We start from the raw sequence: 15170 nt of genomic DNA on the forward strand, positions 1-15170 counted from the left end.
AAACTATAAAATAGATCACTTTGTCTACTACATTCCTCTCTAAACCCCTTTCCCCTTTTTATGTTCTTGGGCAAATACCGGTACATTCCAGAAATGGAAGTCCTGTGCCCAGTCATTCACAACCCAATGGACTTCCACTTGTGAAGAGAGAGTGATACAGGCTTTTCCCCAGATCTAAGGGCCCAGACTGGTAGGTGCAGAGAAAGATGTTCCTTTAGACATCCTTCTTCCTAATAGTGTGAGTAAGTAATGTGTTACATACAATAGTGCTTTACAGTTCCTATTTTTTTTTATAGGTATGTGCTGTTGAGATCATCAAGCCTTATAGTTAATGGATACAGAATAACAACTTTAAAAAAGAAGACAGCAACATTTAAAAAAAAACAGAGGTAAGCAATCAAACAGCATACTTACAGAAAACCATGATTATCACATGAACATTAACTGGCCTATCTTTGAATATTTAATTAATTTATCTCGCTTAGAATGCTTAAAATGCAGCCTGCAGCCTCCAGGGCCCCACAAAGAATTTAACCCCCCCCCTTTCTCAGAAAATGCCTCCAAAGGGGTTAACGCATCCCCCTAGCCTTCCACAGTTGCAAACCTTTAGTTTAAGAATGTGTTATTACCTTTATTAGCATGACAATGGTGGTGTAGTAGTTTATGTGCAACATAAAAACTTTGAAAACAATATTTACAAGAAAAAAAATATTTGTTATATAAAGTTCAGTCAAGCAGAAATGCTGTTCATTTTCCAGAGTTAACATGGTAACTACAAGCAACCACTGTGGCAGCATCTGTTGACCTTTTCAGTCAACTCCAAAAACTTAGACCAATCAAGAATTGCCTTGATTGATTAGTTATCTCAAAATAACCTCTTAGTCTAGCCTTTTGTTCCCTGCAGCCCATACCACTACTGCAGGCACAAGCAGTAAGGAAAGGGACATTCCTCTTGTTATTTATCTCCCAATAATGGATTTTAATTGTTTTTAGCCATTTGTATGCATGGCCTCCATGAACTTCCATGGTCCTTACATAGTTGATTATTAGTGGATCCTTCTTGGCCTGAATCCAATTACTCCTCCCAACTAGTGCAGAGCTGTTGAATCAATGGGAATTATGTTAAGTGTTCAATTACCATTTAACAATGGATTAAATGTATCTTCTCCAGTTAGAATGAGCAATTGGATTTATACTAGTATATCTAGTATCGGCAAAGAGGACAACATTCATTTGTGTGTGTCTCCTTCATCTTCAAAGACCCAGCCTAAATATTCAAACTACACTAGTGATGATTAACAATCTGTTTGCAATTGCTTCCTCTTATGTCTTATTGCATACAGCCTGCTGTTTTGGATAAGGCCATTTAACAAAAGCATCACTCTCTCCCTCTAAACCCATAAAAACAGATTTTATGTTTAGCAATCATGAGTTTTAAAACTGCAGGGGAAATTAAAAGGTATTTTACCTGGTACTGAAAAGACTACAAAGCAGGTGGCAGGCAAGCCTGGCATTGTTGATGTTTTGTAGGACCATATGAAGGAAGTGTGAAAAGTTACAAAATCATCTTAAACTTTTCAAAAATCCCAACTGCTTCCCACTAACAATGTGACTGCAAAATATCACCTGAAGGTGAGTTTGCTAGCACGTTTCTGCCTGACACTCGAGCCCTGATTTTAACTAGGAGGGAATGAAGTTACAGGATGAATCTGACTCTATATTTAGGAAGAACAACTGTAAGCTATGAAAGGAATTCTCTTTTACACTTGGTATCTAAACTCAGCTCTACTCTAGTTCTGGAAGGACACTCTGTAGTATACACAGGCACAAAGGACTCTGTTGTAGCCACAGGGAAGATCTCAGCTGACCGAAGAAGGTGTCTCATTCAGCATCAAAAGGTGTACGTACAGCCACTCTCCTGACGCTTGGAACTTTTATTACGGTATATAAACAAGTAGGTACGTAATGGAAGCTAAGATTTGTGTTGGCAGGACTGTTTTTAAATGGCTGACTTGGGAATCAATTTAATACACAGCCAGGTGAATGAATGAACTAGATTTCCCTGAATTTTAGCCTCTCCATAATAGCTTAACATAGGCTGTTATTACAAGTGCTTTGTATTCTATCAAGACTGTTTTTAGTGATTTGAAATTAAGAATATGGTTCTGAAACATAGTGTTATCATAACCATATCCAGTATAATGTGCCAACATCATTCCTGCATTGTGCACTTGGTAAAAATGATGATGATGATGATGATGATGATGATGAAAAGTATAATGTTAATATTTTCCTTGTGATTTTCTTGAGATAGTTTAATCTGAGGCAAAAACTAAGGCAAGGTTGTAACAGCTACTGTGTAAAATCAAAAATATTTATTAATTGTTATAGTATGAATAGTTAACTCTGCAATTACAAAGAACTTTAATGGCATTGCAAGCAGTAAAGTTTCAACATGGAGTTTTCTCCTCCTGCCTTTAGCACAGGCTAGGCTCCCAGTGGTGTCATTTCTATCTAGGTCTTTAACAGGGAAGAAAGTGCAGCTTTCTGTTTGTAACACTCATGCCAGGGTTTTATATGCAGCAAGGAGAAAAGGATGGCATTACTGCCTCCTTTTTGACTGCTGTTAGGATAGCATTTTGAAAGACTGAAATTATGGGAGTACTTCATCTCTAACAATTTGCTTAAAACAAATTGGAAAAGGAGGCACTTGGTGCCAAAGAGCTGCACCTACTTCTGCACCTCTCTCACGACTTATTTTTAGAAAAGGCAGAGAAGATAGCAAGTTGTTTCTTCTTCTCTCCCCCTCCCCCTTTTTAATGTCTTGCTATCTCTTAGGCCAGCTCATGCATTCGTAGGGATATTTCCATATGAATTAAAATGCTTGCTAAAATAGCTCCAAACAGAAACAGCAGTGGCATTGCCTTTGATGGTAGATACAGATCATAAAAGGTAAGGTATGAGAAAAGTATTTGTATGCCTGAAAGTCTGTCAGTCTTTACAGCTTCCTCTTAGAAAATGTATTTAAATATTTGGTGTTGTTAACATTTAGTTTTATTGGATGCTTAGGAAAGCTTGGAAGGTTATAATTGGCTGAGTTTTATTTTCCTTCCCCCACTCCTACATTTCCCCTGTGGGTGTTAGGGTAGTAGTACAGAAAGACTAGAAATTTTGCTCCAGATCAATTAGTTGCTTTTAAGATTTATATCACACAAAGGTTTACAGGGGGAGGCTTAACTTACTGCTTCTGTAGCCACCTTAGGTCCTGCACTGGCAAAACAAACAGCAGAAACAAACAAGCATTCATATTGTGCTTCAGAGTTAGGATGGAAGAAATCTTGTCTTGTGGCAGATATGCTGAATCAGCCTTTTTTGATGTGGTGACCTCCAGATATTTTGGATTATAATTGCCATCACCACCAGCAGGTTGGGTGGCAGATTGGGGAAGGTAGTACAGTAATGTTAGAGTCATTAAATAGTGCAAAGACTAAAGAAGCTATTTAAACCCGCAGGCTTGCATTGACGTAGATGTCTGGAAGATCCGGTAAAGTGCAACCCATTTTCTTCATTATTTCATGCTGGTGTGAGAGGGAAACACTAATATTCCTTAGTGGATATGGATGCTTCTACACCATTTACATATATGGCTGGACTCCAGGAGTTATCCCAGTGAAAAAGGAAGACAGAAAAGCACCATCTATTAGGCCACCTTAACTCCTGTTCATGTTCCCCAAAGTGAAGCTATTGGAAGGCCTTTATATTTTTATTCCTAAACATCTGATAGGCAGTCGTTGTCCTAAACAGAGAGTAGGGAATGCAGCCCAAGAAGGTTGTCTATTTTTACTCATCAACATTCTGTTGTCCTGATTTCTCTGACAGTAATGAGGTCAGCAGAAATGGGCATGAAAGAAAGTCTGCTTCTGCGAAATGCAGTCCTGCAGAGTTGTAGCACATATGCCTTTCTTGTGGTGTGTTCAGTTCTGATTGCATCCTATTTGTATGAATTTAGTTTAATTCAAATTTAGAAATTACAGTTTTAACAGGAGAAATCAGTGCTGTGTTTATTGAGACACGACAGAATGGGAAAGTGTGCTGATGATGTGGATTTTGTGCTTTCTCCACAGATCCACTTTTAGGCTGCATTTTTCTATGACTCTTGACAAAGATGTGTTACAGTTTGAAGTTAATGGAAATTTTTAATGGCTTGATTTTTTTTAGCAAGGTAAATTATATTTTTATTAATAAAGCCCAGGTATCAGTTGCAAGGCTTTCCTGATTCTAGCTTTTAGCTTAAAGCAAATAATACATAAATCTCGCTAAGAATTGGTTCCATGAATAAATACTCATTTGCTGGAAGATTTACAGTGTAGTTCTATGAATATCTACTCAGAAGTTGCATTAGGTTCAGTGGGGTTTATGTTTAGGCAAATGAGTGTAGGATTGCAACCTTCATGTCTCATGTACTATTGAGTTACAAAAGTGATCTTTCTTTCTTGGCTTATGAAAAATTCACTAGGGAACCTCAATTGGACTCAGTTCCTTGCAGTATTTCATGGATGTATCTTAGTAACTCTGAAACTGAGACTGAAAGACAATCTGGGTTGTTAAATAAATACTTGTCAAGAAGCACCATGGGTCAAATTGTAGTTAATCAAGCCCTCCTTTCAGAATGGCATTGTAGCCCATAATAATTTATTTTTTATTATTATTTCTTTGTTTCATTACAGGGATAAGTATCTTCCTCAAAAATGTCAAAACAGCCAGCTTCAAATGTCAGGAGCATTCAGGTAAGATATCATATACATTACATTAATGCTAGTAAATTTGAAACCCTTGGTGTTGGAAAAGTAAATTTAGCTATTTAATGCTCAATATAAATTATTTTATTAAACTTGCTAGTTGTGCAGGTAACTGAAGCTTGATTAATGGATTTTACACATTTAATTATTAGCGTAAAATAATTAATCAGATGTGTGTGTGTGTGTGATGTGCTAACTACAGATGATTAATTGACAGACTTTTCACAATGCTGACAATAAGGATTATTTTTAAAAAATAACAACTCTGACTGCCTTATATTTCTTAAAATCATGAGTATTTGTTTGCACAGAGATCACACATGTTAAAATGTTACTGTGTTGCTTATTTATTCTTATTGACTAGCAACACTCAGTTTTCATTTCTAACTTTTTTTTAATTTGGCTTGTGATCCAGTGTACCTTACAAAAAATTAATTTAGCAAATGAAAATAAATTGCTGATCCCTGTTATAAGCCCATCCCTGTTAGTTTAAAAAGCTGTCTATTCTTTTGAACAGGCAGTATATCCCATTCAAGTAACCAACTTAGGTTGCAGTCATCTATATTTACAGTCGCCCCGCTGTTTTCATGGACTTGAAATCCACATCTTTCACCCATTTGCGAGTGGCAAACAGAGGGGGACAAAATGGGGTGCATGCCACCATTCAAACCAATGGGGCTTGAATATGGGCAATTTTCCATTTTCGCTGTGTGTGGGGGGGGGGGTCTGGAGCGGATCCCCGTGAAAATGGAGGGGCAACTGTACTTTGGAATAAGACCCATTTGGTCTTTATTGGGCTTTATGTTAGCCTTGTTATGGCTGCCGCCACACTTAGAGTTAATGCAGTTTGACACCGCTTTAACTGACATGGCACCATCCTATAAATCATGGGATTTATAGTTTGTTGTGGCATCAGAGCTCTTTGACAGAGAAAGCTAAATCTTTCACAAAACTACAAATCCCATAATTCCATAACATTGATCCATGGCAGTTAAAATGGTGTCAAAGTGCATTAATTCTTCAGTGCAGATGCAGCCTCTGTTAACTTACAGTCCTGTGCACATTCAGAAAGGTGCACTGATATCACATGACTTTAACACCAAGCAAAACTGTTTAGGATTGCAGTGTATAGCACTGACTAGAGAGGCAGGCAACAATAACTAATACATACCTGCATGGGCCAGTTTAGCTTCACTGGCATCAGTTTAGTCCCAAAGAAAGCTCTTCTCATTCTTCTTTCCCTATAGTAGTAATATATATTGATTATATTTATACCCCTTCCCCTGTAGTAGTAATATATATTGATTATATTTATACCCCTTCCCCTGTAGTAGTAATATATATTGATTATATTTATTTATATTACATTTATATTTATCTTTGTCTGAGCCTAATGCTTTTCAAGATGTCTTCATCTGTTTACAGTGAACTTGAGGTCACTTGCTGGAGGAAGGAAAGGAAGGCACTTTTTGTTGATTTACTTCATGCCTCCCAGCCCTGGTATCACCTACCACATTGTTCACAAGAATCTCCAATCCCACAGAGTAGCTTTTCCAGGAGACTGTGTGTTCGTCTGTAATCAGTAAAAAACACTCTACCAATTTTTTCCAGCTAAAGTGTCCCTCCTTGCTTCCCTGCATTAGGCAGCAATGAAACCTAGAAGTTAATGCAGTAATATTTTCCTATGTTGGCCTAACCAGAAAACTTTGGTTACCAGGACTGGAACAAGCCAGATGCTTAAACTAATTGTTCTGGTTAGGCCAACAAATTATAATTTTATATTTATTATATATTAATAATTTCCTGTCACATGGAGGTATTTGCGTGACAAGGCAACAAAAAGAAAAAAATGCTTAGTAAAGATTAAATCAGCAGAATGGTTGCTGCTCTCTTGAAAGCTTGTATAGATTGCAGTGTGCAAAACATCAGTCACTAGAAAAATTGATTTTTAATATTTTAATACAGGTGGTCAAAGCTTATGCAATAATAGATATATTTTTAAAAACCTGTTTAGTTTAATCTGCATTGTGTGAGTCACATTTTAGTGGGAAAGGTAAACAGGTTAAAAATCTCTCCGATTGAAATCAGTTGGCATTAATGGTGCTTGGCGTTAGTTGGAAGGCATGCCCTTAAGTTTGGAAAAAAAAAGGTTTAAGAGTGGTGGAAGTCTCAGTTTTATAGTCCTTCCCTTGCGAAATAGTTTTTCCTTCAGGAGGACTGCTTCTAATTTACATACATGTATCCATCCTACTGTTAACCTTTGCTATATTAGGGAAAGACCCATCAATATCACCTGATTTTTTTAATTGCTACAGCAGGCATAAATGTAAGTGCATCTATAAGCATGCAACTGTCAGTAACTTATGGTTAGTCAACACTTGCCAGCAGTTCCCGTGCAAGTTGCACAGAGTGTTCAGGGATGCAGTGTAAGCAACTGTGGTATAAATTACTGTCAAACTAACCATTAAGGGGCCTGTGTATTATCACATCTTTTTCTCTGACAACAGGTTTTCCTCAGAGCTATATGCCTCACAATCATGCTTGCTGATTAAGACTATGTTTATCTTTCAATGACTAGTCATAAAACAAATCCCCAACCTTTGCAAGATATGAAATTGAAGAAGAGAATATGTTAGGACAAACTAACATATCTTTCACTTTTTATTGAAGCATTACTTTGAAATATGGGTAAAGCATATTGTCTAATTGACTGCAAGTGGCTTCCTCCCAGAGCCTGGTGATCAAATATGCAGTGTCTCCACCTGAACAGGGCAAAGTGTGCAAAGATTATTGTTGCTTGAAGACAAAAGGGACCAGACGCCATGCTATGGGCTAACAAGATGGCAGCAGCTTTAATGCAATTACATGGGTCATAAGTCATGATTGACCTATAAGTCAATCAGTTTCAGTAACAACATCTTTGAGTGACAAGATGCATGCCCATTCAGAGTCAGGGGACATCAGGCCCAATGGCTGAATAATCAGTAAATGGTCCATGCCTGTCTGTTAAATCCCTGCGCTGATAATTCTTGGCATGAACTCCAAGCAGCCTCTCAGAAACAATTAAATCTCTGGTGCCGGTCCTAGAAATGGCCAGTGCAACAGGACACCTTGGGGCAGCATCAGGGTGAGCCTTGGACCCACAGTTATTATTAGTGGAAACCAGGAGTATCCCTACAATGCCAGTGCACTTTCAGAAATATATTCTAAAGATTTATTGATATGAATATGATAATTTCCAGGCTAATATCAACATCCCAATGGGAGCACTTTTACCTGGAGCTGGACAACCACCTAAAAGAAAAGAATTCACTGAACCTGATGAGGTAAGAGCAATATCTGTTTACATGAGCAAAATATCTTCAGTTTAAGTCTTTGCCTGCTAAATGAAATTTCATTATTCCATTGTGAAATGATGACTGATCAGTATAGAGTCAGTCTTTTCTCTTATAATGTTTGTGGCTCATGAAAACCTGTTTAAGCTCAACATAAAAATATTGCAAAACAGGTTCTGAATTGTTTCTCTTCTCCCACACATCAGGAATGGGTAACATGTGATCCTACAAATGTGTTTTGACTTCAGCTCACATCATCCCTCCCTCTTCATTTGTTCTGGTGGGTAGGAGCTAATGGGATTTTCAGTCCAACAACATCTGGAGAGCTTATGTTTCTTATTGCTGTTTTTAAATCGTTATTTGCTTGTTTTATGTTGTAAACCGCCCTGATCTCAGGAAGGGCGGTATATAAATAAAAGTTTTATTATTTTTTTTATTTTTATTATTTTATTATTATTATATTATTATTATTATTATTATTGCAGCTCTAGGTGAAGAGTATAATCTTTCCAGGATCTCAAAAGTGTGTGAGATACTAATGGTCAAGTAATGAATGCATTACACAGGAGATTCCTAGTTAGATTTCCTTAGCTAATTATATTGTAGCGGGTGACCCCAAACCCACGAACCCAAAGGCCCGTGGCCTGCCAGAGGACAAGCAGAGTCAAGGAGACCGAACTGGCTAGAATAAAAATGCTTTATTTTCTGCGCAGGGCAGCAGCACACCAAAGTAGGCGTCACCAAGGCTGCAGTACTGATGGCTTCTTGCCACCCCCCTTTTATGCCCTTCTAACTCTACTTTTTCTAGCGTAAGCCAATCACAAAAGCGAAACAGCATTATGTCCTACATTTTCTTTTTGGCATTACATTTGCTTGCTTGCTTAGAGCCTGGAATGTACAGAAATAACTGCGAAAGAGATACTCGGCTGAGCTAGGCTCTTCAAGGCTGCTAGTTAAACACAGGCCATTGTATTCAGAGCTCTCTAGAGAAAGGAGGGGGTGATTATGTGAGTGCGTATGCTACAGCCACACGCAGAAAGAAAGAGTGGGGGCCACCATAGCCCATTTGCACTTTACTCTGTAGGCTCAGTCTATGGGCCTTCTGTAACTATTGATTCTTTTGCAAAGCAAAGTACAGAAGCAAGAAAGCATTATTATTATTGTGTCCCTATCAATATTCTAGAAGCAGCTTTGGGGAAATCCAGTCTGGAGCAGGATCACAGTGTCAGGCTGAAGAGGGGATTAGGTAACCTAATAATGCCTCATGCTACTGACCCAGTCTAACTCTGCCTCACATCCTGGAACTGCAATAGTATTCATATGGGTGCCTTTATGGGTTTGTCCAATAGTAGCTAAAAAGCTTAGCTAGGATACGAGTGGTTTTGTCTTTTCATACCAGAGAAGATAAATTGCAAACAAGGTCTTCCACTTGTTTCACTACCACTTAACTTTACAGCACTAATATATTTAATTGATTCATAAAAATGTTGGAAAATCATTTTAAATCTACTGACCCAGTCTAACTCTACCTCACTTCCTGGAACTGCAATAGTATCATATGGGTGCCTTTAGGGGTTTCCTTCCAATAATAGCTAAAAAGCTTAGCTAGGATATGAGTGATTTGGAAATCATTTTAAATCTATGTAGGTGTTATAAATTTTCTTCATTATATTGTCAACATGAGAGCCAGAATGGTGGGCTTGTTTGAGTGTTGGGAGTACAATTCTGGAGACCAGGTTGAATCCTCATTGGCCATGGAAACCTATTAGGTGATCTTAGTCAAGTCACACTCCTCAGCCTCAGACAAAGGCAAAGGCAAACTCCCTCTGAACAAAACTGGCCAAGAAAACCTCATGAGAAGTTTGCCTTGGGGTCGCAATAAGTCACAAATAACTTGAAGGCACACAACAACAAAAATAGTTATATTCCCTTTCATTTCATAAATGATGCCCTAGGCATACATATTCTCCACCCAGGACGTAGCTAGGATTTTAGGAAGGGGGGGGTCCAGACTAAGTTCACACATTATAATGGGGCTTGAGTGCGGCGGCGCAGCAGCACACACCATTCATTTTTCTAATGGGAGGGGGGTGTCCGGCCCCATGATCCCAACCCTTGGCTACATCCCTGCTCCACCCCCTGCCATAACCGTGAAGCAGTTGTCATATTGTATCCATAAGCAATAAGGATACAATAAAAGCCAGGTATCCAAAAGCAAGAAGAAATTGCATAAAGGTGAATGAGTGGACTTGGCAGAGGAAGGATGGAATGCTCCCATCCTTTCTCTGTGCCCAGTGTAGAAATCAAGGACGATGCAGAGGATGAAAGGTCCCCAACTCCCTGCCCAGCATAGAAAAGGAGCAGGCTGCTGCAAGACAGATAGAGCCCTCTGTTTGTCCTCTGCTAGCTACCAGCAGGGTAATTTTTCCCCTTCACTTCAGTATAGCGATGATTGTAATCTTATCTACAAGGTTATATGAAGCCTTTTCTGCTAGGTGGTGCTAAGTGCATTTTATACTGAGCATGATCATTCGGTTCTGGATTGCACAGCCAAATGCTCTCCCTACTCCCAGGCTAATGTCCTGAGAATACAGAGGCCTCTGAGCATGCAAAAGTTCCCCATCACCAGTATAAAATTAAACCACTGTGAAGACCTTGAGAAAAAAACCAGGACAGCAAAATTATTTATTTTTTTCAGGGCTGGTCAAGCCACATGTTAAGTACTTGTACAACCCTGTGATTTCAACAGAAGAAAGTAGGGCTGGCCTGCTTTTGTGGTCTGATGAAAAAGAGGCAACAAAGGATTGTTTTCCTGCCTGATACAGATGAGAAGCTGAGGATCTCTTCCTGCCACCATCCCTATTTCATGTGCTGTCTGGAAGTTGAATCTTGCTTCACCATTAGCAATAGGGCTCGATCCTCTGTTATATCTGAGGGTAGCAGACTTGTTCAGGGGGTACAGAGCAAGCTATGGGGCACGTGCAAACTTTGTCCTCCAGCTCCTCACTGCTGCTCCCTAACTGCCAACATCTGAGACCTGAGGTGCCATCTGCCTTCAGCACTGGAAGAGAAGTGAGCATGAGGTAGACATTTCTTTGCACACCCACCCCACAAATACTTTTCTTTGGCTTAGTAGCCTTTTCTTTACCTCTCAAAATATTTAGTATCATTGTGATTTCAGGTGTAGAGTATCTGTCACAGTGAACTAGAAAGTTCATAACAGTGAATGTCTTCTTTACAGAGCAATAACTTTGACACCATACAAAACTTCTACAGCTTTTACCCTTGACCTTCAGAGGCTACATACAGTACTTACTGCCTTTCAAGTGTGTGAGTGCAGTGAGGCTATTCCTTCATGTGATAAAAAGAGAAGTGATATCACATTGCTATTGCTGGATTGAATAGAACTAGTGCTGTTGTTGTTGTTTGCTTTCAAGCCATTTCTTACTTATGGCAACCCTAAGGCATACCTGTTATGGGGCTTCCTTGGCCAGATTTGTTGAGAGGAGATTTGCCATTGTCTTCCCCGAGGCTGAGAGCATTTGACATGCCCAAGGTCACCCAGTGGGTTTCTACACTACACTGGCTCTTGCTAGTATAGCATTAATAGTATAACCAAGAGGAGGAGAATGAGAGAGAGAGAGAGAGAGAGAGAGAGATTCCTTAAACCTATAGTTTAATAATCAACGGGTACTTTATGGAAAAAAACCAAACATATGATGGAATCTGAGTACTTGGAATATACATGTAGACTTTAGGGGGCTGAAATGTAGGTAGATTGTCAGATATAGATGGAAACAAAGTGAAATGGTAAGAAGCAAGGAAACTGTGTAGGAGGTGTGAACATTTCAGAAGCGAACACAGTCTGTTCAGCTAGAGATTTGTTAATGTGAAGCAAGCACCAGACAGATAATTGACTATAAATTTCAAGGCAAATTCTAATTTCAGACGCATGGAAGTTAACTGAAAGAAAATGTGAAATATGTGTCTATGCTTTATGAATTTCTGAAATTAAGTAGTTCTTTAAAAAGAACTTGGAGTGTACAACATTTCCAGATCATGGCACAACCATCATATAATCCCATGGTTCCACTTACCTAGTTACTTAACCATATTTCAGTGAGTAATTTTTACTAGATCACCTATATGCAATACTGCAGAAATGACTTTACCCATGCCTTTCTCCAGTTCATCCAATGCAATAAACACGCTTATTACAAAGGAAAAGTATTTTTAAAAAAAACCTAGAAAGATGTTAAAGAGAATTTTCCTTACTTTTAATAAAAGGATTTGATCCTGCTTATGATGGTGAAGAATTTTAACATAATCAATACTATGTTATATAAATCATTATATATTGGCCATTCATTGTTTAAATTATTATTTCATTGCTTATTTAGGCATCAAATAATTATTTGAAAGCATCAACCTTCAAAATGTTATGAAATCATATTCACTGCTCTCAACTAGCAGGAGATGATACGGGGTTCTGAACAGCCTCCAGGAAGTGTAATAGCACTCCAAAATTTTTGTGTAACAGGTAGCAAACAATGCCTCCCTTCCCACAGTCTTTCACCAGAAGGTTTTTGTGGTGCTCATGTGAACCTGTCTACTTCAAAATCTGCATTTCTTCCATTCTCATGTCTACTATAGTCCAATTCAAAGTTTGGCAATATAAACCTAAACTCATTGAATTAATGGGATTTACAAAAGTGTCAACTCACCATTCAACGGTTGATTTAATGGATCTACTCTAATTGGAATGAGCAATTGGATTTAGACCAAGGTAAAAATTAACTTTCATGTTTATGTTCTGTCTGCTGTCCTCTGAGAGGAGAAGCCTCAAAATCAAGTGGGAAATAGTTCATTGAACTCATTAATGATGTCCACTTAATGAAGCAATAAAAATTGCTGGTACACTTTATGGCCATTTCCTTCCCATTCCTCTTTTCCTGTAGAGAACATATAGCACAAATGTGTGTGCACTTCATCAATAAAGGTTCCCTAAAGCTTGAATGACCTGGTATGTGCAGTGAGAAACTGAAAAGATAGTTCCTTATTTTAACTTGTGTGTGGCAAAAGCTCTTCTAAATTGCTCTGGTTTCTACAGTACAAACAGCTGAGGACTACACTGGTAAGACCTGGTGGAGCTGTTCTTGTATTCTTCAAAAGCCCTGCAATAGATAATGTCAGCTGTCAACCCTCAACCCCATGTCCCTAGTCATGTCTGTCATCTAGTGTGCTATTTTAATCTGACTGCTTTTCATGTAGAGTCTCCCATCTCCATCAGAAGCGGAAAAAAAAGAAGACTCTCCCAGGTGCCAAGAAACTACCAGGCCCTGCTGTTAACCTATCAGAGATCCAGAATGTAAAGAGTGAACTGAAATTTGTCCCAAGAGCTGAACAGTAGCATAAATTCAAGGTAAGTGCTGTATGTACAGTGCTGTGTAATTCTACAGCGCTATATAAATAATAATAATAATAATAATAATAATAATAATAATAAATGTTGCACCAAATATTAAATATACACTTGCCCCTTTCTCTGAAGATAGTCAAACTATAGTACAAAACAGAGATACAAGATCACTCACTTGAGCTGGATGATATAAGCAATTTGTAATACCACCCAGTAAATTTCACTGGCTCCCATTTAATTCTTAGGCCCATGTCAAAGTGCTGGTCTTGCTCTTTTTCTAGTTGAGACCATAAGGGCACCTAAAGGAGTGACTATTATGTAACTATCAAAACACCATGATCCTCTCACTTTTTGGAATGCCACTATCAAATCACATTGATTTCTGTTGCCCAAGATTCAAATATTTGCTTGCCTACATTCTCTGTGTTTGCATCTTTTAATAGTATCTATAGTTTCTGTCAGATTTGGCTTTCTGTTGATACAATGCAATGGATTTACCAAGCTTTGGGCTCACACATTGCCCAAACCATGGCACTTAAAGTGGAATCACAGTGCAATAACTGTGTAGTGTGAAAGATCCCAACACGACTACTATCTGATCATACCTGAATTCAGAGGTACCATACCAGGACTGGAAGTCATGGCAGGTGCTCATTCTGACATCTGAAACCCCCAAGATTAAGACACGATTATAAGAATTCTTACTGGAATAAACATATGTCCTTTTTATGCATTTATACAGTGACCCACTCAGTAAAGTTCCCTGTGGCTGATAGAAAGAAGTATGGTTTTTCTACCTCTTTTTAGGATTTCCCCCAACACTAAAGATCCTTGCCTACTCTCCCTGGTTGACACAGTTCATAAACAAAGAAAAGTATAACTCTTACATCCTAGGTTACACCTTTTCAGCTCATTCATCCACATCCTCCCCAAACACCAATCACCATGTAGCCTATTTGGCTCAGACTCACTGGAGCCGTCTTCAGTAGTTAACTTACAAAGTACTTCTTTGTTTCATTGTCTTTCTAAAAGCTCATTTTCTGAAGAAGCTCTGATATCATTTTTGCCATTCCTTTCTATGTCCCTTGCAAAGGCACTCTGCTACATAGACTTAAATTTACACTTACTGTACTCCTGTGTAATTTTGAAAACATGCTAGCTCTTCCAGGAAAGTGAAGAGAGGTATGACAAGGATTAGAAGCAAATCCCCCAGTCAATTGCATTTTGGAAGGACTTAACCTCTAAACACAGGGATATAGTCATATCTTGAGCTAGTGTGGGAATACTACAATGTGATAAAAAAAAATCCAAAGTAGAAAAGAGAAGAAGATTCTTAGGGCTTATTCCCACTTACATTTAAACCAGTGTGTGATTCGCCTTCACTCTGGGTTGGTAAATCGATTCCAAAAGGCCCACCGTTCCCACTATGAAAGCAGATCTTTTCATTATCCCCTTGTAATCACTTCTTTTTTGGCATGGTTGTTGTCCCCACTAGTTTGCACCGCTTCAAAATTCATGTCAATCATCTGTGCGTCATCAGTGGCGTAAGCGGCAGCCCAGGCAGCCCAGCCTGGGAACTATATATATATTAAATTGATAGAAGATTCGATTGATTGA

At 38.5% G+C, this 15170-nt stretch overlaps 1 protein-coding gene across 1 annotated transcript in view; it reads left to right on the forward strand.

Annotated features, from left to right (window-relative positions):
- Positions 1-15170, forward strand: part of SMPX (small muscle protein X-linked) — a 42700-nt gene that overhangs the window by 1801 nt on the left and 25729 nt on the right. The window contains exons 2-6 of the mRNA XM_042457022.1: positions 297-389; positions 1784-1900; positions 4728-4787; positions 8042-8125; positions 13406-13556. Coding sequence (XP_042312956.1) covers positions 297-389; positions 1784-1900; positions 4728-4787; positions 8042-8125; positions 13406-13544 — 493 coding nt within the window. The 3' untranslated portion in view covers positions 13545-13556. The remainder of the gene's footprint in view (positions 1-296; positions 390-1783; positions 1901-4727; positions 4788-8041; positions 8126-13405; positions 13557-15170) is intronic.

This window comes from Sceloporus undulatus, chromosome 3 (genome assembly GCF_019175285.1).
Source record: "Sceloporus undulatus isolate JIND9_A2432 ecotype Alabama chromosome 3, SceUnd_v1.1, whole genome shotgun sequence".
Taxonomy (NCBI): domain Eukaryota; kingdom Metazoa; phylum Chordata; class Lepidosauria; order Squamata; family Phrynosomatidae; genus Sceloporus; species Sceloporus undulatus.